Genomic DNA, 22,335 nt, shown 5'->3' with positions numbered 1-22,335 from the left:
TCCGTTATAAAGGTTAGGAAGAGGGAAGGGCGCTCACCCCAAAACCCTCGCACCATTTCTCAGGAGTTTCTCGAAGCTTCGGTCAGACGGCAATGGCGAAGGAGCCCGTTCGCGTCCTTGTTACTGGCGCAGCCGGTGAGTGATCCCTTTGATCTTTTCTTTCTTCGATCCATCTTCTTCATCACTCTGATTTAGATCGCTCTTCCTGAGAGTTTCTCGTCAGTTCCCGTTTTATCCTGATTTTCTATCGTTGACCCGGTGTAGATATGGAAAATCAGGTGTTTAGTGCGTTTACACGATCCGGAAATGGTCGATAGATGAGTTCTGATCTTTTCGGTAAATGTTACTCTGTAGGTCTGCTAGAAATGGATTCTGTTGTGCGTATTTCTGTGATTTCCGGATAAATATCGGTTGGTTAGAGAACTCCGTAGGATGAGTTTGGTTTAGATCGTGTGATTCGGATTTGATCTTTCCGCAGTAGGAAAGATTTGAATTTTCTTCTTCATATCGATGCTTGATCTGTGCTGGAGTTGAGGATCAGGATGAGACTTCTTTTCTCGATTTTTTTTCCTGATAGTTTGTGTAAATGTTAATAAAGTATTGCTTAGAGTGAAACTATTGATCTAAGTCCTCGATCTATAGTGACAAAAAACTCGAATGCGGTATTTTGTAATTTTCGGTCTCTGTCTTGAATATCCGACAATATTGGAGCTTTAAACATGTATGTTTTGTGAGCGAAGAATCTAAATCGGAGAAATATCATTTTTTTCCCTTCTTTTTGTTGACGGGAAGTTCGTGCACTCTGCGTTCCGTGCTTCACATAATAAAAAGAGTGTGTCTGTATCCGCCGAGGAGTAAAACCCAATCGCTCGAATAAATTCTGATGCTTTATCTCTGGAAAGTTGGATGCTTCTGATTAGCGCAGTGTATCATATACAATTCATCTCTACTTTACCTTGGCCAATAAAGAGCGTTTCTGATTTCCTAATTAAACAATTGGTTTTCCTGAAACTTGCAACAAACTCTCTCTCTCTCTCTCTCTCTCTCTCTCTCTCTCTATATATATATATATATATATATATATATATATATATATAAAACAATGGACGGGCTTCTCGTCCAACTTGCGTCCGATTTGATAAAAAAATAGGCGTGTTTTACAAAAAAACGCTATCCGCCGCTCATCACGCGCTGATCAGCGGCGGAGAGCAGTTCGATAACAGTGCGTCCACCGTTACGGGCTTCTCTCTCTCTCTCTCTCTCTCTCTCTCTCTCTCTCTCTCTCTCTCTATATATATATATATATATATATATATATATATATATATATATATATATATATATATAGTTTCATAATCCTTTTATTGAAGGAGGCGTTTTCAAATGATGTTCAGAATGTTTGTATATATATATATATTGTTAAGGTGTTATAGATCTCTTACAACATTCACATTCCTCGCCAAATTCAATATACGAAGACCAATTATGTGTCAAAAATCAGGTTTTGGATGAACAAAATTGGATTAGGTTAGATTTCTGTGCCTTGATTCTTGGCAAAGCTAGTGCATCTAAACTTAGTCAAGGCCAGGCCCTATTGAAAAATTCGTGAAACATGTTGGCCAATTTTGTGGCTAAGTTTTCTTGCTTTTTGATATTGTTTCCTCAGGAAAAAAAAGTTCTCTTGCTTTTGATATTGTTATATGGAGTGCACTTTCATCACAAGGTTTTAGCTGATAAACTATCACCTATCTTTTCCAGTTCTAACATGGGAGTTCTTAATTTCAGGTCAAATCGGTTACGCCCTTGTCCCTATGGTAGCTAGGGGTGTGATGCTTGGACCTGACCAGCCTGTGATTTTGCATATGCTTGATATTCCACCTGCTGCGGAAGCACTGAATGGGGTAAAGATGGAGCTTGTTGATGCAGCATTCCCGCTTCTCAAAGGTACCCTTTTGTCTCCATTGTAATGCAGCAGCAAAGTGGTTCCTTTTATGTAGGCCTGCTTTTGCACGGGGGCAGATATGGGTTCACCCTTATATGATATTTTTTTCATGAATATGCTTACATGTAAAGACGGAATTTTCTATGGAAACAACAGGTGTTATTGCTACCACGGATGTTGTTGAGGCTTGCACTGGTGTAAATGTAGCGGTTATGGTTGGTGGATTTCCAAGGAAAGAGGGAATGGAGAGGAAAGATGTAATGTCCAAAAATGTTTCCATCTACAAAGCTCAGGCTTCTGCTCTGGAGCAGTATGCATCTCCAAACTGCAAGGTTTCCATTCATCCTACCTCTTAACTTTCTGCTTATCATTGTTTTGTACTTCTTTCTTTGTTCAACCGTCATGGTTTAGATTTGAGATAGATTACCTCGATAACAGGAGGTATGGTTTGATGTGCATTAATTTTTCCTTCGCAATTCTTTTCCTCTTTTGCTTCCTTTGCAGGTGCTCGTTGTGGCTAATCCAGCAAACACCAATGCATTGATTCTGAAGGAATTTGCTCCATCCATACCTGAGAAGAACATAACTTGTTTGACAAGGCTTGATCATAACCGAGCACTTGGTCAGATCGCCGAAAGACTGCAAGTGCAAGTATCTGATGTGAAGAATGCCATCATCTGGGGAAACCATTCATCAACTCAGTATCCTGATGTCAATCATGCAACTGTTCATACTCCAGAAGGGGAGAAGCCCGTTCGTCAGCTTATTGCTGATGATGTTTGGTAAAAAGAAACAAATTTGTTACTTTTTTTTTCTCAATTCTTTTTTTTTTTGGGTTCTTTTTTGTTTCTGTGTTTATGATATTAGCATCTATGCTAATAATTTTTTATGCTGCTGCATATGTTTTTCAAGTTCTGTGATGGATCCTTTTTAGGCCCATGTTCAATGAAATAAACGTTTGCATGTTTATTTTCGAAGGTTGAATGGGGAGTTTATCACTAAAGTCCAACAACGTGGTGCTGCCATCATCAAGGCACGCAAGCTCTCCAGTGCATTATCTGCTGCAAGTGCTGCTTGCGACCACATCCGTGATTGGGTGCTTGGAACACCTAAGGTTGCATTTTGATTTATATAGTTCACCATTAATTGTTGATTTGCAAGACAGCCTGAGTTTTGCTTTGTGTGCCTGTATGGATTACTGTGTAAATGTCGTTTGTGGTTTTATCATGCAGGGCACTTGGGTTTCCATGGGAGTATATTCTGATGGATCCTACAATGTTCCAGCGGGACTCATCTATTCTTTCCCAGTTACTTCCCAGAACGGAGAGTGGACCATTGTCCAGAGTGAGCTTCTTGTCTTGAGTAACTCAGCGTCAGCATAGGACCATTCAGAAATTCTTATTTTTGTTTGTTCTTGTTTCTTGTTAGGCCTCCCCATCGATGAATTTTCTCGGAAGAAAATGGATGCGACAGCAGCAGAGCTGACCGAGGAGAAAGCTTTAGCTTATTCTTGCCTCTCTTAAATGCGAAACCTCCCTCTTGGAGATGAGGGCCTGTTCAACTCTTTTTCATTTGGGTCCGACTATGGGGGTGGGATCTAGAATAATGCATTTTTTGTGCGTTTGTTGGGTAACGGTTAGTTGGCGAGTGGTTTGTTGCCGCTCTTGTTTCTCTGTGCTGTTGTTTTGACTGCATGTAATTCCAATTTTGACAACTGAAAATTTTGATGTTAAAAGCCCATCTGCATTTGAGGTATGAAATATGTTCCCAGTATGATGTGTGCGAGTGCATGATGCACGCTTTTATGTGCTTACAACTATTTGGTGCGTGGTGCATCTCTCTAGGTGCTTGGCTTCCTTCACGTGTATCTATGCTTGACCAGTGGATGGCTGTAGCGTTTGTCTCTGTGGTAATGGTGTAGGCATCCGGTGGTATGATGGCTTGAGTTCTATCGATCGTAGTGGTTGACCTGTAGATGTCCTACTCTTAAATCACAGAGTTAAAGCCATGTGGGACAAGGCCAAAAATTTCCTGGTCAGTCGATTGATAGTATTAGCTGCCCGCAACAGGGCAAGAGAGCCATGTTTAGGCATTAAAACAGTAGAGCATTAAAATAATGGCCCTCATTGGCACGACCTTCACAGTGGTTTGGTTTCCGATTCCGTTCCGAATGCGTGTTGGGTGGGGCTCTCTCTGGACACATCATGTGCACACGCACATGTATACTTTGCAACCACAAAAGTTCGTCCCAGATGGTAGATGCGTGTGTCGTATGCTCAACTCCCCTCCGTACCAACTGCTAGCTGAGAATGGGGACCACTCCTGTTATAGGTCACTCCTTGTGTAATTGAGTATTATCAATTTTCGGAGTCCGGATAGGGTGCAATATGATTGCACAAAAAATTGTGCATTAACCACCCCATCGCCTCTTGGGTTCCGCACCTGACAGGCCTATCTTTAAGATGGAGGGTGATGAGGTGCTTAATGCACAAATATTTGTGCAATCATATTAAACCTGATCTTTTCACCAATTTTCGGGCTTTCCTGCTGTAATGGCTCTGTCAAGAATTTCTCGCTCTCAAGTGTTTGCTCCGGTTGTCAGATAAGAGCAGTGCACGTGTTGGGAAGTTGCAGGTTTGAAATCCAATGGTATAGTGTAACTGGTAAGGGTCTGCTCAACCGCAGCTTGCCTTAAAAAAAAAAGTGTTGCCAAGTTGGTTTGTACGCCTTCTCTTTGATTGAAGTTGGAGTTTTTTGACTTGCTACACAACATTTGGGATGTAAACCATTGGGCCAGTGATAACTTTAACAGCTTAGTTTAGGGCTGTTCATGGCTACAGATGGAATATGGAAGATGGCAGTGACTAGTGAGGCATGACTACTGCAGTACTGCGCGCCTTTGATCTGATTTCGGCATTACTGGGCATAATATTTTATTTTACCATCAATGGACCAGGTTCAGGTCATCACTGCATGATTCAGGGCATTGTTTTAATCTGGCCCGAGATGCATCTAGTAGGTTGTCTGTCTCATTCCAAGTGACAGGAACCACGTCCAGAGAAGTCTCGTTAATGGGTTTGTTATGATCCGACTAAATTGGATCTTGCAGGACTGTTTCTTTTCCTTTACTTGCATGGAGAAACACAAGGCCTGAAAACGGGTAGATCATAGATCGACCCCCCTAGGGGGAAAAACTCCTTAGCCAGGACCCTTGCCCGTGGTGCCTATTGGTGGGACCTTCGTTTTAGGATTCATTTTTGGAAGGCAAGGACTTTGCTTGCGGTCTCTATAATCTTTTTGCACGGAAGTTTGGAGTTGTTGAGCTATTCTTTTTAGCTCCTCTCTCTTTTTGGACCTTGTATTCGGCGCCACTTGTGAGTGTGTGCTTGTGTTGATGTTTTCACTAAAACAATACACTATTACAATTTGGATAGAGGGGTTTCGTCTAGCTCAATGCTAGGATACAAGGCTAGCAAAAACAACATAAAAACAACATAAAAACAACATAAAAACAACAATAAGAGCTGTCTTAATTTTAGCTCAGAATTCGGCCACAACCGGCCTTGCCTACAATCAGCCTATTCAGTCATGATCGTCTCACATGACAGCTTACTCAGTGCTGCACACTAAAGTGCATGGAGGCTCTCAGCTCCAATGCACTGACGAAACGACGCCAATGGAGTGCGGTGCTAAAATGCTATGCAGGAAGTTGCATGAGTAGATGCGTGCTGCAGGAGAACAGGGCACAGATAGATGCAGCGCAACATTGTGCTATGCGAGGTGCGCAGAGGTGAGTGCGCGTTGCAGGTGATAGTGCACGATGTTATGCATGCACGACGCGATGTTGTGCATGCATGGCACTCAGTGCATGCACGTGGCAGAAGTCACGTTGCGAAGGTGCGCGATGCTGGACAGGTGCGCTGTAACGTGAATCAACAGATGTTGCTGCAGTGTGCGGCCGAGGAGATTTAGTGTGCTGCAGCTTGAGGTGTTGCTCACGAGATGAGCAGAATGGATGCGTGCATGGGAGACAATGTTGCGCGTGCTGCGAAAGGCGTTTACTGTAGTGCGTGCAGATAGCAGGTGATGCAAAGTGTGTAAGGAGAAAATGATGCAGCGCGGCCGTGTAAACAAGTGCGCGTTGATGCAAGACCACTGCGGTGCATGCGATGCACAAAAGCTGTGAGGCGTGCGGCTCTACGCAGTCTGTGGTGCAAGTAGGTTGTGACAGATCCTGAGACCTGTGAGTGACTTCGTTGCTGTGGTACAGACTCAAGTCGATCGACCTCCTCTACTTATGGCAGTAGACAATTCTTGGTCGAAAAACCTCCCTAGGCTTTTTAAGAGATTATGAAAGATCTCTTACAGCCACAAAAGTGTTCCTCGTGTGGTGCAGTTGAAGTCATTGATCCGGTATGTGCGACACAAGTAAATGAACCAGTAGTGAATGCTCTTGCCGGATCAAACTTAAAATGAATGAGAGAAGATCAAGCACTCACCGATTACTCGAAGTGAGGGATGCCAAAAACCAGAAACCAGAAATGAAAACCATAGTAGTATTGCAACTGCTCATGTGGTCCCAATCAACTCAAGTCCACATTCATTAAATCTATCCATCTGAGTTGGCGCACATTTACTGGATCCGCCCAACTGAAGGAGGCGCTCAAGGCTCCCATACATTGTATCTAGACAAGCTGAGGTGGCCTTCTCTCAACCGTTCAAGTGACTGGCTGAGTCACTACTATTTTTTCAGCTGAAGTGGCAGCTCATCTGGCAACTCAAAAACTGTACAAGCAACCAAGATCCACGCTGGCAATGGCGGCCTTCTGCTGTTGCTGCGCTGACGTGGCAACGCCAACTGTTACAACTGCCTAACTCTGATTTATATGAGTTCTCTGTGGATCACATCAGTCCACCATGCTCCGCCTATCCTTTATCCTTAAAGCCATATTTGTCTTCACTAGGATTGTCATCCCCCATGCGCGATAGTGCATCAACTACCTTGTTACATGATCCTTTTTTTGTATTCAATCTCAAAATCATAGCTTTGTAGTTTTACAATCCACCTTTGTTGACTGGTGGTAGTTATTCGTTATTCTATCAGATATTTGAGCCTGTGGTGGGCAGTTCTCACTTTGAATCTTCTTCCAAGAATGTATGACCTCCATTTCTCAATTGCCAATACGATAGCAAGCATCTCCCTGTCATAGGCACTTATGATGTTCACTTTTTTTGGTATGGATTTACTCATAAATGTGATAGGGTGTTCATTTTGTACGAGGACTGCCCCAATTCCATAGTCACTTGCATCGTTTTTAATTACAAACTCATTTGAAAAATCTGGTAACGATAAGACTGGAGCACTAGACATGGCTTCCTTCAGTAATTTGAATGCTTGGTTGGCTTTTTCATTCCACTCAAACACATTCTTCTTCAACAACTGTGTAAGGGGTGCGACAATAGTTCCATAACCCTTGATGAACATTCTATAATACCCTCTTAACCCAAACAACCTCTCAATATTTTAATTGTCTCCAGTGTAGGCCACTCTATCATATTATTGATTTTATCGAGATCCAACATCACCCCATCGTTTGCAATAATATGTCCAAGATACATAACTTGAGGTAACCCAAACTCACATTTAGGCATCTTATCATATAGAGTGTTCTCCTTAAGGACCCTTAATGCCTCTTTGACGTGAAGTAGATGTTCCTCTTAACTTTTGCTATAGATAAGAATATCATAAAAAAACACCAGAATGAACTTCCTCAAGAATGGTATGAAGATATCATTCATTGTTCTTTGGAATGTCGCAGAAGCATTCGTAGGACCAAAAGGCATAACAAGGAACTCATATTGTCCATCATGAGTTCGAAAAACGGTTTTATAGATGTCATTTTTGACCATTTTTATTTGGTGATACCTGACCCTTAAGTCTAACTTGGAAAAATGTTTCGCTCCATGTAATTCATCAAGCAATTCTTCAATAACCAGTATTGGATGTTTATCCTTAACCATGATATGGTTGAGTGCTCGGTAATCAATGCAAAATCTTCATATATTATCTTTCTTTTCGACTAATAACATTGAAGAAGAAAATGTGCTGGAGCTTGGCCTAATAATTCCACTCCCAAGCATTTCTTTTACCATCTCCTTCATTGCCTCTTTTTGAGTAACCACATAACAATATGGTCGAACATTCACAGGTTTGGAATTCTCATCTAACACAATATGATGGTCTTGGGACTTTGGTGGTGGCAATTTCTTAGGTTCCTTGAATACCATATGAACACTTCTAACACTTAAGCCAAATCACTTGGAATGTTTGTTTGGTTTTCATCTATTTCAATTTTTTTTTACCAAACACAATACGACCCTCTTGGTTGACTTCAATGTTTGAAGTACTTTTTTATTTTCAACATCTTTTGAGTTACTTGCTTTTAGAATGCCATATTCATTTCCCTTACTATAACTCATTTTCATGTTACCAAAATCCCATGAGACTTTTCCCAACTGTTTAAGCCATGTAATCCCTAAGACCACATCCATCCCTTGTATTAAAAGTAGATAGAGATCTACCAAGAACTTGGATTGATTGAACATAAGTGGTACATCTTGGCAAACATGAGTGCATTGTAGACTTCCACCATCACCAATGAAAATTTGGAACATTGGGTGCTCCTTGATTTGACAACCCATTTTCAAAGCCATTTTTTTCTCAATAAAACTATGTTGCCCCGGTGTCTACTTACACTTGAACTTTGCGCCCATTAAGCTTGCCTTCAAGCTTCATCGAATTTGGACTAGCATTTCTTGATAGTGCATGATACCCCTCATTTTCTAGTGTTTCCTCTTCAGACTCTTCTCTCTCCTCCTCCTTCTTCTCTTGGATTTGGAGATTTTTCAAACTTTTGCATTTGTGGCTTGGGTTCCACAATCTCCCACATCGAAAACACTCACTTTGACAAACTTGGGATTGTCTTTACCTTTTCATTTGTGAATTGGAGCGCTTAACTTTATTTTCTCTTCAAAGAGTTTGGTGACTTTGTACGCTTCACATGTAGTGTGCACATTGACCGCGATCACTTCTATTCTCAGCTCATCTTTTAGACCCCCTACATAAGAACCAAACAAGGTTCCTTGGTCCATAGGTGGAAGCATTGAACACACTTCTTCAAATTCACTTTGATATTCATCTAGAGTTTCCTTTTGTTTGAGTTGTTTTAGGGACACACTACGATTGACCATAAGTGTATGGCCAAACCTTTCTACTATTGCTTGTTGGAAAGTTGGTCAATCCGACTTCCCGTAATTTCATACCAAGAATACCAACACAATGCATTTCCCTCTAACCATGATATAGTTTCATCAATTTTCCGGTCATTGAGAGTTTGGTGACAAGTAAAGTAATGAATGCCGTTGAACAACCATTCTTTCAGATTTTCCCCTTTGAAGATAGGTAGCTCTACCTTAACTTTTGCTTTTTGAATGAAATTACAAGAAGGAACTTCATTATCCCCTTCTTTATTTCTAAACCGTGTCTCATGATTTTGCCTTGGAGTCATTTGCTCTTTCCCTTCCACCATAGCATTTACGTTTTGAGCGAGTTGAAGCATGAGCAACTCAAGTTTTTTCATTCTCAAATTTGACTTCTCATCCTTATGAGAGAGCTTCCTCATGAATTCGGCTTGTGTCTCAACATAAAAAGATCTTGTCAACCTTTCTTCTCCAAGATGAGAACTAGAACACTCATTTGGTCTAAGGTCTTCATTGGCTTTTATACCACATGGTGGGACCTTCGTTTTAGGATCCATTTTTGGAAGGCAAGGACCTTGCTCACGATCTCTATAATCTTTTTGCGCGGAAGTTTGGAGTTGTTGAGCTATTCTTTTTAGATCCTCTCTCTTTTTTGGACCTTGTATTCGACACCACTTGTGAGTGTGTGCTTGTGTTGATGTTTTCACTAAAACACTACACTATTACGAGGTGGATAGGGGGGTTCGTCTAGCTCAATGCTAGGATACAAGGCTAACAAAAGCAACACAAAAACAACAATAAGAGTTGTCTTAATTTCAGCTCACAATTCGACCACAACAAGCCTTGGCTATAATAAGCCTATTCAATCACGATTGTCTCATAGAACATCTTACTCAGTGCTGCACACTAAAGTGCAGGGAGGCTCTCAGCTCCAATGCACTGACTTGATGCTTCAATAGGAAACACCGCCAATGAAGTGTGACACTAAAATGCTATACAGAAAGTTGCACACTGCAAAAGAATGGGGTGTGAATAGATGCAGCGCAACACTGTGTTGTGCAAGGTGCGCAGAGGTGAATGCGCATTGCAGGCGGTAGTGCATGATGTTATGTATATGCGGCACTCAGTGCATGCGCATGGCAGAAGTCACACTGTGGAAGGTGCGTGATGCTGGATAGGTGCAGTGCAACGTGAATCAACAATTGTTGCTGCAGTGTGCAGCCGAGGAGATTCAGTGTGATGCAGCTTGAGGTGTTGCTCACGAGATAAGCAGAATGGATGTGCACGTGAGAGACGATGTTGCGCGTGTTGTGGAAGGCGTTTGCTGTAGCGCGTGCATACAACAAATGATGCAGAGTGTGTAAGAAGAAAATGATACAACACGATCGTGTAAACGTGCGTGCGGAGGAGCGGATGCTGATGCGCGTGTTGATGCAAGACCACTACGGTGCATGCGATGCACAAAAGCTACGAGGCACACGTTGTGCGGCTCTACGTAGTCTGCGACAAATCTTGGGACCTGTGAGTGACTTCGCTGCTGCAGTACCGATTCAAGTCGATCGGCCTCCTCTACTTATGGCAGTAGATGATTCTTGGTTGAAAAACCTCCCTAGGTTTTTTAAGAGATTATGAAAATCTCTTACAACCACAGAAGTGTTCCTCACGTGGCATAGTTGAAGTCGTCGATCCGGTAGGTGCGACACAAGCAAATGAACCAATAGTGAATGCTCTTGCCGGATCAAACTAAAAATGAATGAGAGAAGATCAAGCACTCACCGATTACTCAAAGTGAGGGATGCACTCTTGTCATCTTCTCAGCAACTTGAAGCTCCAAAAAAATCCACTATCTCGCAGGACGTGCGATCATCAAATCTAGGCTCGAAGCATGATCTAGCATAATTCCAACTCAATAAGCCTTAAACCGACTTGAATTGGCCCAAGGAATGACGCAGACATCAATTCTCGGATTTCTCTAAGAAAGAGAACCGAATGCACAAAGCACCAAAAGACCAAAGTCTAATTTGTATTCCAAAGATTCAATAATTCAAAAGTTCCATAATGCAATACAAGTGCCTTATTTATAGGCTATCAAAAACCATAAACCAGAAATGAAAACTATAGCAGTATTGCAACTGCTCATGTGACCCCAATCAGCTCAAGTAACATTCACAGAATCTGTTCATCTGAGTTAGGGCACATTCATTGGATCCACCTAGTTGAAGGAGGCGCCCAAGGCTCCCTTACATTGTATTTAGACAAGCTGAGGTGGCATTCTCTCAACCGTTCAAGTGACTGGCTGAGTCACTACTATTTCTTCAACTGAAGTGGCAGGTCAAAAACTGTACAAGCAACTGGGATCCATGATGGCAATGGCAGCCTTCCGTTGTTGTTGCGCTGGTGTGGTAGTGCCAACTGATACAACTGGCTAACTCTGATTTGTATGAGTTCTCTGCGGGTCACATCACTATGCTGGGCGTCAACTTGTGTAGGAAGGTGACACCTATAGGAATTGAACCTTAACTACCCGTATGTTAGCCATGGCCCATCCCCACTACGCCAAACCCCCTTGTGGCGGATCTTGCAGGACCTAGGTTCGGCCATTCATAGCTCCAATTAGTTATTTAGGTAGGATCTATATGGTCTAAGTAATGTATGGAGTCAGAGATGGTTTATGACTTTTCACACCAGGGTCCTTACCTGCTTTTGTTGAAAATGTATAAATCTTGAAAGTGCTGAGCGTTGTCATCCATTTCCTACCATTACTGAAAGAAGTACCCAAGCAACATGGTGAAAATTGTCATGCTGGTGGAGAAAATCATGGAAAACGATACTATCACTTCTTACCCTAACCTTTCTATACCCTCTTCGTTTAAATCATGGGCTGATATTGTGGAAGAGGACTCTATCCCTTGTCTTGAATTGAATGTTAATGATGGAGGTGATGACCAACTTTTGGTCTGCTGCCACCACTTACAAGGATATGGTGTTGCCGTTAAAATTTATGCTTCTAGCTAGGCTTTCTGGCTTATCTATTAAGCGATTGGAGTTTCTGTTTGTTTCTTACGTTCTTTTTTGCCGTCTAACAAGGATATACACCTATTCTTCATTAGAGTTTCAAAGGAAGCAAATATGCAGACTGCCATGCATCGAGGCAATTAGAAAGTATCAGGTTGCATGCTGATAGTTGATCACTGACTTCCCAGTATGGATCTTAAACTTGATCTATCATCTCGAGTTCCTCTTTGGATTCACCTCTCTGTAATCCTTGCCAAATTTTGGAATATCAAATTCCATGAGGGTGTTGTCGCTGTTTTGCAAAACAAAACCAGAATTTTAAAGCAACAATACATACTGGTAGACGCGGGTGCTCGGTGTCCACCAGTATATGTACTATTGCTTTAACATTTCAGTTCTGTTTTGAAAAATGCCAACATTGGGTTATGGGCCCACGATGAGCCCAGACTTCTTTGGCTGTTCTCATTAAGCTAAGCAACCATACTTCTTTTTTATAGACTTATGAGAGAAGCCTATAGTGGGAGGTTACCGCTATAGCGATTACAACAACTATCATGTAACTCCTATGAGTCATGCTATCCTAAGATGTACCCATGTCAAACAGGGTCATATAAGGTTAGATACGATCCATAATTTTAACAGGTGTCACTCGTTTCTTTAAGGGTTCCCTCCTTGCTGTTGATTGGCAAACTTGTAACCTTGCACGTGTTTCCTAAGAATGGATACGTATTAAGGTCCCCTCAACTTTTGGCCATCACCATCTATTTCAGTTGTTATTGAGAATGGTAGAACCTTCGGTCAGGAAGTTGAGTTTAAGGTGGGGCTGTGCAATTGTGTTAGTTGTGGTTCATTTAACCATTCAAGCAACACATGCCCTTCTAGTCATACTTGTCCATCTTCTCATTTGCAGCCGGATAGTTGGTCCATCCTGTTGTCAACAATCATTTTCACATGTTGGTTATTCCATCATAAGATTCTGTTCAGCCATGTTCGTCATCACCCTCACCGGGTCTTTCCCCCACCGACCTGAAACACTGTTTCATTTGAACATGTGGGGCAATTTATGCCAGATTCTTCTTCTCCTATTTGCGTGGAACAACCTCCTTTTTAAGTAGCTCCTCTTGGTTTTCAATTTGAAGCTCTCAACTCAAGTCATATGACATCATCTCAACCTACACACATTCACCCTTCACTATCTACAGCAAAGTCACAGAGGCAAAGTAATAAACATGCTTGAGGGACCTATGCTCTTTCACATGGGATCAAACTTGCATGATGGTAAAAGGTGGTCATAAAGGTCCGGATGTGACTTTGTCCCATCTTTCTGAATCAGTTGGTAACTTAACTGCTGAACCCATCTTTACACAGGTCCATCCCTTTTGTTGCCTCAATTGCGTGTTTTGCATGAGGGTGCAAGTCTCCCTGATGATGGCGGTTGCAACAAGGAAGTGAATCCCAAGTTGTAACAACTAGTCCAATCCATTTGTACCAGTTAGGACCCTTAGATTACTGATTTTATATGAGATTTTATCTCAAACTATTTGGATAAGAAGCTTCATTATGGATCTTGGGATTGTGGACTCTATTGAGAGAGCACTAAAGATCTTTTTGTGATAATGAAGTAGACATGTCCTTTTCAAATAACAACAAAAGCTCAATCTCGTGTCGACACATAGAGTTAAAATACTTTGTTGTTAATGAAAGGACTAAGAATCATCTGGTATGTATTGATACAATTGAGACAAAAAAAATGACTCTAGATTCTCTTACTAAAGCGCTAGCACTGGGATTATATTCCCAACATGTAAAGGGGATGAGTCCTTTTGATCCCATCTTATGTATGACAATACATTATGTGATCACATTTGATTCTCTATGACTTTATAAATTGTTGATTTTGCATAAAGAATATCTCATATGGGTTATAGAGAACAACAAAATAACAATATTAAAGGACCAATAAAGGAATAAGGAAGAGACCAACCTATTCATAAAGATAATTTCAACATGCTTAAGCACTGAAGGTGAATTATAGTATAATACATGAGAATATGACATTTCATAAAGAAATATTCATCTTTATGACTCATATGATTCATCATTATAATAAAGAGTAGCATGTGAACCCACATGAAGAATTAAATCAAGATAACGATATAAACCTCGATTTAGTGCACTTTTGGTGTCAATGGGTCAAGTGGGAGAATGTTGGGCATAACGGATATAGGTCCAACCCATTTGGGTGACCCGGTTTGACACCATTAGTAGGCCACATTAGTGGACCACATAACGGGGAGATAGTGGGTGGCAGTTACGTACGTAACTGCTTCTTTCCCCATTATATAAGGGGGTTGGCTGCTACGAAGATGATGAGAGATTCGTGGCAATGGCCTACCCAAATTCCATATTCGATTTACGTGGTATAGGGTCCTCCTCACTGTCGACCTAAGGCCTGAGCTCATCATGGGCGTCGATCGGATGAGGAGAACGCCGGATACCCGCACGCATATTCTGTGGCATCAACGGATACGTATTTAGGTACACTTTCTGTGTATGCTGATGCAAGCAAACTCCAACAATGAGTGGGCCCATAACCCATTGTTGGAGTTTGCTTGCACAACATACACAAAAAGCGTACCTGAATACATATCTGTTGATGCCATAGAATATGTGTGTGCGTGTATCCAGCGTTCTCCTCATCCGGTCGACGCCCACGATGAGCCCAGGCCTTAGGTCGACGGTGAGCAGGACCCTATACCACGTAAACCCGAATGTGAAATTTGGGTAGGCCATTGCCATGAATCTCTTATCATCTTCGTAGCAGCCAACCCCTTTATGTAATGGGAAAGAGGCAGTTACGTACGTAACTGCCACCCACTATCTCCCCATTATGTGGTCCACTATGTCAAACCGGGTCACCCAAATGGGTTGGACCTAGATTCTTTATGTCCAATAGTCCAATCCATTTGTACCAGTTAGGTCCTTTATGGACTTCTTTTTTGTCTTTTTGCTTTTGGGTCCCATGAACACAATTTCTTGCAACTTTAGGGGCCTTTAAATTCAGCCTCCCAACGTTTTTCATGTAGATTTCTCTGGGTTTTGGCTCATTTTCAAATCCTTTTTGGCTTGTACTTTGAAAATCTTTTCATGGAACACTGAGAGAGGGTGGTGTATGTTCCCCTCCGATGATTCACTGAATCCCACGTCTGTGTTCGGGGCTTTGAATGAGCACCACGTATATAAGCACATGGGGCTCGTATTCCTGTGTATGTTGACATAACTTTGCATCGGACTCTGGTGTTGTTGCAAAGACTTAAGTACCCTTTCTTGCTATTCTTCTCATAAAGTGATGGTTTGAGAAAATGATAAAAATGCCTTTCATTCAAAAAAGAAAAAACAAACAGTTCAAAAAAAGGACAAACATGTCCTCCATCCAGAAAGTCGAGGATGATGTTGACTCTTCAAAGTCTTCTTCTTCTTTCTCCGTAAAACACTGTAAAACCCTCTCTCTCTCTAGAGAAGAAATCAAGGGAGGATTCTTGAAAAGACTTAAGTGCCCCAAAGATGATTATTTAAGACCCAGTCTTTGCACTGCAGGATTATCCGAGAAAGAAATCTCCCCTGGAGGAGGCCATGAACATCAACCCTCTCACTATCTTTCTCCCTTCTCTTTCTGCTTCTGTGCACATCCAGCAGAAGATCCTACATTGCTCCATCAAGCACCGACTGACCTGCACATTGACTCTTGTGGAGCCTGATTCAGAGTTTTTACCTTTACAAGAGGAGGGTTTGGGGGCTCCTCCCAGCGTGGGTATCATCATTCAACTAAATGAGTTGTAGATCCTGATTCAGAGTTTTTACCCTTACAAGAGAGGGGTAAAACCTCATCTCACTCTCTCTCCCTTCTCTCTCTACTTCTGTGCACATCCAACAAACGATCCAACATTTCTCCATCAAACACCGACTAACCTGCACACTAACTGTAGCATCGTTCAACTTGATGAGTTGTGGAGCCTGATTTAGAGTTTTTGCCCTTACAGGAGGGGGGTTTGGGGGCTCCTCTCAGCGTAGGTAGCATCATTCAACTTGAAGAATTGTGGAGTCTGATTCAAAGTTTTTACCCATTCATATTTTAAGGCATTAGATCTCATGCTTGAACATCCACGCATGTGCAGTTTGCTTTCATCATGTTCAATTGCTTTCTAGATCATACTTTGAATTCTGGTGCATTTTAGATCTATCGATTTCTATGTAACTAGAGCTCATTTTAATCTGAATTTTTTACTGCAACTTCATGCATATGTCTTCATGCTCTCCACAAAAAATCAAATCATTCTGGTTTTAGATCCAAATAGGGTATCAAATGACCATAGAAATCACTGAAAATTTACAGTAATAAACTAGACTTCATAACGAAGACACCACTTTTTACGGATTTGAAATTCGATCTCTGGTTAGAGAGATATGGCCCTAACAAGTTGGTCCTGATTCAGATAGCGATTTGTATCACAAATCGCTGTAGTGTTTAGCGAGAAACACTACAAATCGCTATAGCGAGGTCCAGCAACACTATAAATCAGTGTGGGTCTCGTTAGAAACCCAAAACACTATAAATCATAATTAAAAGACCAAAAAACACTACAAATCGCAGTGGGTCTCGTTGGAGACCCCAAAGCACTATAAATCATAGCACTACAAAAAAACAGTTGATTAGCGACGGAATTTAGCGACAGAGTTATATCGTCGCTACTTAGCGACGGATTAACGAGAGACATGAATCCGTAGCTATATTTGGAGAATTTTACGAAACTAGCGACAGATTATATTCCCTCGCAAAATCCGTCGCTACGTAGCGACGGATTATGCGAGAGAATATTTTGTCGCAATAAATACGGCAGTTAGCGACAGAATTGCGACGGCTAAAATTCTGTCGCAAAATAGCGACGGCCTAGGCGACGGAATATTTTTTGTCGCCTTTTTCATTTTTTGAATTACGATGGCTTAGCGACGGAATTAATCCGCGCTAAGCCGTCGCTAAATGTCGCATTACCCCTAATCCCAACCCTCTTTTTCCTTTCTCCTTTCGCTGCTCCCGCCCGCCGCCCTCTCCCTCCTGCCGTCCTCTTCCTTCGGCCGCCCTATACATCCCGTCGACCTCTCTACCGGCCCCCACCGTTCGCCGGAAGTCGATCTCCGTCAACCTTCCGCTGCCGCCGCCGCTGCCCGGAGCAACCACAAGTATTTCACCGTTAAATGGATTGGGGGTCGACCCCCTGCGTTTTCCGGCAGGGGGTCGACCCCGTGCCGTGTCCGGCCGGGGGTCGACTCCGGTAGGGGGTCGACCCCCCTGCTGTGTCCGACCGGGGGTCGACCCCCTGCCGTGTCCGGCCGGGGGTCAACCCTGGTAGGGGGTCGACCCCCTGCCGTGTCCGGCCGGGGGGGGGGGGGGGTCGACCCCCCGCCATGTCCGGCCGGGGGTCGACCCCCCGCCGTGTCCGGCAGGGGGTCAACCCCTTTTGATGTTCGGCAGGGGGTCGACCCCGGTAGGGGGTCGACCGCCTGCCGTGTCCGGCCGGGGGTCGACCCCCTGCCGTGTCCGGCAGGGGGTCAACCCCTTTTGATGTTCGGCAGGGGGTCGACCCCCTTCCGTGTCCGGCCGGGGGTCTACCCCCTGTCGTGTTCGGCCGGGGGTCGACCCCCTGCCGTGTCCGGCCGGGGGTCGACCCCCTGCCGTGTCCGGCCGGGGGTCAACCCTCTGCCTTGTCTGGGGGTCAATAAAGTGTTTCAAAATGGTGCATTCTCTCTGAAATGTTTTAACAATTTGCCAAAATCCTCTTATTCTCGACTTTTTAAAGATATTTTTGTTCTGCAATTAAATATAGTATGATTATCGTAAATTATTTTTGTGAACATTACACAAAATATGTAAACCTTCTTTAATTAAGCACTCTTGACGTATGCTCGAAAATATGGTATGACCTTCCCAAATAGTTTTTTGCATCACCCAAAATGTGTTAACATATACTCCAAAACGTATGTCCACCAATATGGTATGATCGTCGCAAATCATTTTTGTGAATGTCGTTCAAAATGTGAACCTTTTTTAAATAAACACTCTTGAGGTACGACTGTAAATATGGTACGATTGTCGCAAATCATGTTTGTGAATGTCATCAAAAATCTGCAAACCTCTTTTAACTATATTTCTCATCGTATGTATGCAAATATGATATGATTGTCGCAAATCATTTTTACAAATTTCACCTAAAATATGTGAATCTCTTTTAACTAGTTTTTTCAACGTACGTTCGCAAATATAATACGACATTCGCAAATCATGTTTATGAATGTTTTCAAAATCTATGAACCTCCTGTAACTAAATAGTTACCTTTATAAATCATTTGTTTAGAGTGAGATACCATTTTTTTTCATGGTATTTGATTCACCTCCTGTAACTAAATAGTTACCTTTATAAATCATTTGTTTAGAGTGAGTTTTTTTTCATGGTGACTTCATTTTAAAACATCATTTTTTTGTGCAGATTTCTCAACGGAACTCGCTTGTGCCCCGCCACCCGTGGTAAGTAAGTGACAAAAACAATGCAAATCGGGTAAATACCCGTGGTGAGTAAGTGATGCAAGTGCATCACATGTTATTTAATTTATTGAATGTAATACTTTATTGTTCACACACTCACTTAGTTGTTGATATCTAAGACTGCTTTGTTGGAGTTCGGAGATCATGCTAAGCATGATTTTAATGTATAAATATGGAAGTGTTCTTATTTTTGGAGTACGGAGTCCATGCTAGGCATGGTAGTAGTTAGTGGGATATTGAAGTGTGTTTGCTGCAGGTACATGTTTGAGATTTGTTTGATATGAATTATTTTGATGTATTGCAATGTTTGATGTGATTGTATCCATGCTTACATGTAGTTACTTTCAATTTGATTATGTCTACCATGTGAAATAATATACTGAAAGCATGCTTCAAATTAATGTATCGTGTCATGAATAGTTTGCACATGAAAATATTAAGTTATCAATGCATGCATCATAATTCTTGTGATTGTATGACATCATATATTGCATGATAAATTTGATATTTTCTTCATCATAGCATTCTGATGGTTCTCTTTTAACTGGTTAGGATACTATTCGCAACATCATACGACAAAATGACTTCGCTTATGGTTAGGATAGCTTCAGGCATTGTGGAAGTGAATCATAAATCCAGGTTTGGAACATATGAACCATTCATATTAGCCTCGCAAGCTCAACAAGTTTATTATACTTCATATTCGAGTATAAAAAAGTCAGATAGAAATGAATGGTGGGCAGTTTGCAAGGTGAAATCCAAACTATACCCCGAGTATGATCAGTTACATGAAGATGAGTTAGCTGAAGACAGTGATTACTATCAATCAGATGATGTCTATGACTTCGCTTATGGTCACGATGTTGCGCATGATATGCATGTCATATCTCCATTGGCCGATGAAACATTCATAGAGGAATGTGATCCAAATGATGTACCAAGTGGATGGGCAAACAATGAAGAAGAAGAAGAAGAAGAAGAAGAAGAAGAAGAAAAAAGTCAAACTAGTGACGAGGAAGAATTCTCAAACTAGTGAGCAAAATCTTATACTACAAACCTCTATTTAAATGCATTGTAATACTTGATGTGAGTTGTATTGCAATACTTGGTGTGAATGATTAAAAATTTTATTTGAATGTATTGTAATACTTGATACGAATGATTTGAATGCATTATAATACTTGATGTGAATGATTTCAATTATCTGAATGTATTATAATTTATGCAACGAATGATTTGAATTAGTGCAATACTTGATGTGAATGATTTGAATTATTTGAATGCATTGCAATGCTTGATGTGAATGACTTGAATGCATTGTAATACTTGATGTGAATTATTTGAATGTATTGTATGACATATGTTATTTGTTAGAATATGGTTCGTGGAGGTTATAGTGGTCGCTCATCCAGTAGTAGTCAGGCTCAACCTTCATCTTCACAGGCTCCTGTGATAGGTATATCATATAACTAATTGGATGCTTGATTAGTTCAAATGCGCATTCTGAGAATTTCTAATATATTTTTTTACAGATGATGTTGCGCCTGTACACGACCCACCTACACCAGTTGATCACACAAGTCAACAGCCAACACAGGAAACAGGGTCTTCTCAGGCTGGCACAAGAAGACTCATTCGAATAGTGTATATCGATAATCGACCGTAAGTATTTTGTTTTCAATTATTGCATATCTTTTAAATATTTTATATTGATATTTACTGTGTAACAATTCATGTGCAGCACGAGGTTTGAGCCACAAGAAGTAGTACGAAAGATTAGGAATTCACTTCTTCAACATCTACCAGGACCAGTTGCTCAATGGAAAGAGTACCCAAAGGAGGTGTTAGACAGATTGTGGTCCTCATTCATGGTATACAGTTGTTCCTCATAGTTAATGTGTTTCATAGTTAATTTATTTAAGCAATGTCTACAGAATGACTGAAAATATTTGTAGGCTTCGAATCGCTTCGCAACTACGGTGGAAGAAAATGATGCAAGGAAGGTGTGGCAGAAGGTGACTGCCAATCGATTTGCAGACATGCTGCACACTATGAAGACTGCAGCAAAAAAAACATCTGGCGTAGTAGATGATCCATTACTGTGGAAGGGCCATGGTCCTATTACTATCAGGAGAGATTACTGGGATGAAATGTGTGATAAGTGGGCGGGAGATGCATTTAGAAATCGCTCTGCGAAGGCTGCACAAAATCGATCGAAGATGCCCGAAGCCCATCTACACACAGGTGGATCTAAGACATTTGGGAGCCACTTAAAGAAAATGGTAACTCATCAATATATAATATTAATTTTATAAGTATTGTTGCAAACCTGTGTACTAAATCTTTTGTCATTTAACTTCGCAGGAAGCAGAAAAAGGAGGCAGTGTACCATATAAAGATGTGTTTGTAGAAACACATAAACGGAAGACCACGGGAGTCTTCGTATCAGAGAAGGCGGGAACGACAACGGTATGTATTAATTCTATTAATAATCGTTGCAATATATATGCAAGTTATCATAATGTTATCATTAATTATTAATGAATACTTTAAACATTATTTTGTAGGAGGCATATGAGCAACAGATGGTAGAGCGATATAGCGATGACACTACTCAACATCCATCATTTGATCCTACAGCATGGGTGACTGCAGCAGGTGAACCCAAAAAAGGTCGCGTGTTCGGGTTTGGGAGTAATATGAACACTTCACCAGTTATTGGTTCTTCCAGTTACGGCTCACCGACTTCTTGCGCCGACATAAGCTCCAAGCAGCCGACTATTCTTTCTAGTGATGATGTACGCGAGATCATTAATGAATCATTGAATAACTACTTCCAATACACCGTCGCCCCCTTTCTCCGAAATGAGATCAAGGCCGCTGTTCAGGATAGGGGATCTTCGATTCTAGGTCCCTCTCAGGTATAATCACATATTCAGTTTTTTGTCTGCCTTAGAACACATATGAGCATAATCGAATCACATATATAACTTTTTGCCTGCCTAAAAACAAATATGAGCATGTTATAATCACATATTCAGTTTTTTGACTGCCTTAGAGCACATATGAGCATGCTATAATAACATATAGAGTTTTTTATTGCATTAGAGCACATATGAGCATGCTATAATCACATATAAAGTTTTTTTGCCTGCCTAAGAACACATATGAGCATGATAGAATCACATATAAAGTTTTTTTGACTGCATTAGAACACATATGAGCATGCTAGAATCACATATATAGTTTTTTGACTGCCTAAGAACACATATGAGCATATTATAATCACATATTCAGTTTTTTGACTGCCTTAACACACATATGAGCATGCTATAATAACATATAGAGTTTTTTTACTGCCTTAGAACACATATGAACATGTTATATATCATTTATGATAGAATCACATATAAATTTTTTTGCTTTGCCTGCCTTAGAGCACATATGAGCATGCTATATTCACATATTCAATTTTTTTACTGCCTTAGCATACATACGAGCATGATCGAATCACATATAT

At 41.3% G+C, this 22,335-nt stretch overlaps 1 protein-coding gene across 1 annotated transcript; it reads left to right on the top strand.

Moving 5' to 3' along the window:
* Window positions 1–3,715, top strand: LOC149821574 (malate dehydrogenase-like). The gene is made up of 7 exons (XM_089980793.1): window positions 1–135; window positions 1,786–1,944; window positions 2,099–2,274; window positions 2,447–2,724; window positions 2,921–3,056; window positions 3,175–3,286; window positions 3,371–3,715. Exons 1-7 carry the CDS (start codon window positions 93–95, stop codon window positions 3,463–3,465), a joined length of 999 nt encoding a protein of 332 aa, XP_089836919.1. The 5' UTR covers window positions 1–92; the 3' UTR covers window positions 3,466–3,715.
* The last annotated feature ends 18,620 nt before the right edge of the window (window positions 3,716–22,335 follow it).

The sequence above is a fragment of the Nuphar pumila genome, chromosome 11, assembly GCF_984573655.1.
Source record: "Nuphar pumila chromosome 11, dmNupPumi1.hap1.1, whole genome shotgun sequence".
Classification (NCBI taxonomy): Eukaryota; Viridiplantae; Streptophyta; class Magnoliopsida; order Nymphaeales; family Nymphaeaceae; genus Nuphar; species Nuphar pumila.
Note: the sequence above shows the minus strand (reverse complement) of the source record. Positions and strands in the feature narration are given on the sequence as shown.

Bases quoted from the DNA above. Each gene is read 5' to 3' on its own strand.
- LOC149821574 (XM_089980793.1), top strand. From the start codon at position 93: ATGGCGAAGGAGCCCGTTCGCGTCCTTGTTACTGGCGCAGCCG. The intron at 1,945-2,098 runs GTACCCTTTTGT...TGGAAACAACAG, and splicing joins AGCATTCCCGCTTCTCAAAG to GTGTTATTGCTACCACGGAT. The intron at 3,057-3,174 runs GTTGCATTTTGA...TTTATCATGCAG, and splicing joins GGGTGCTTGGAACACCTAAG to GGCACTTGGGTTTCCATGGG.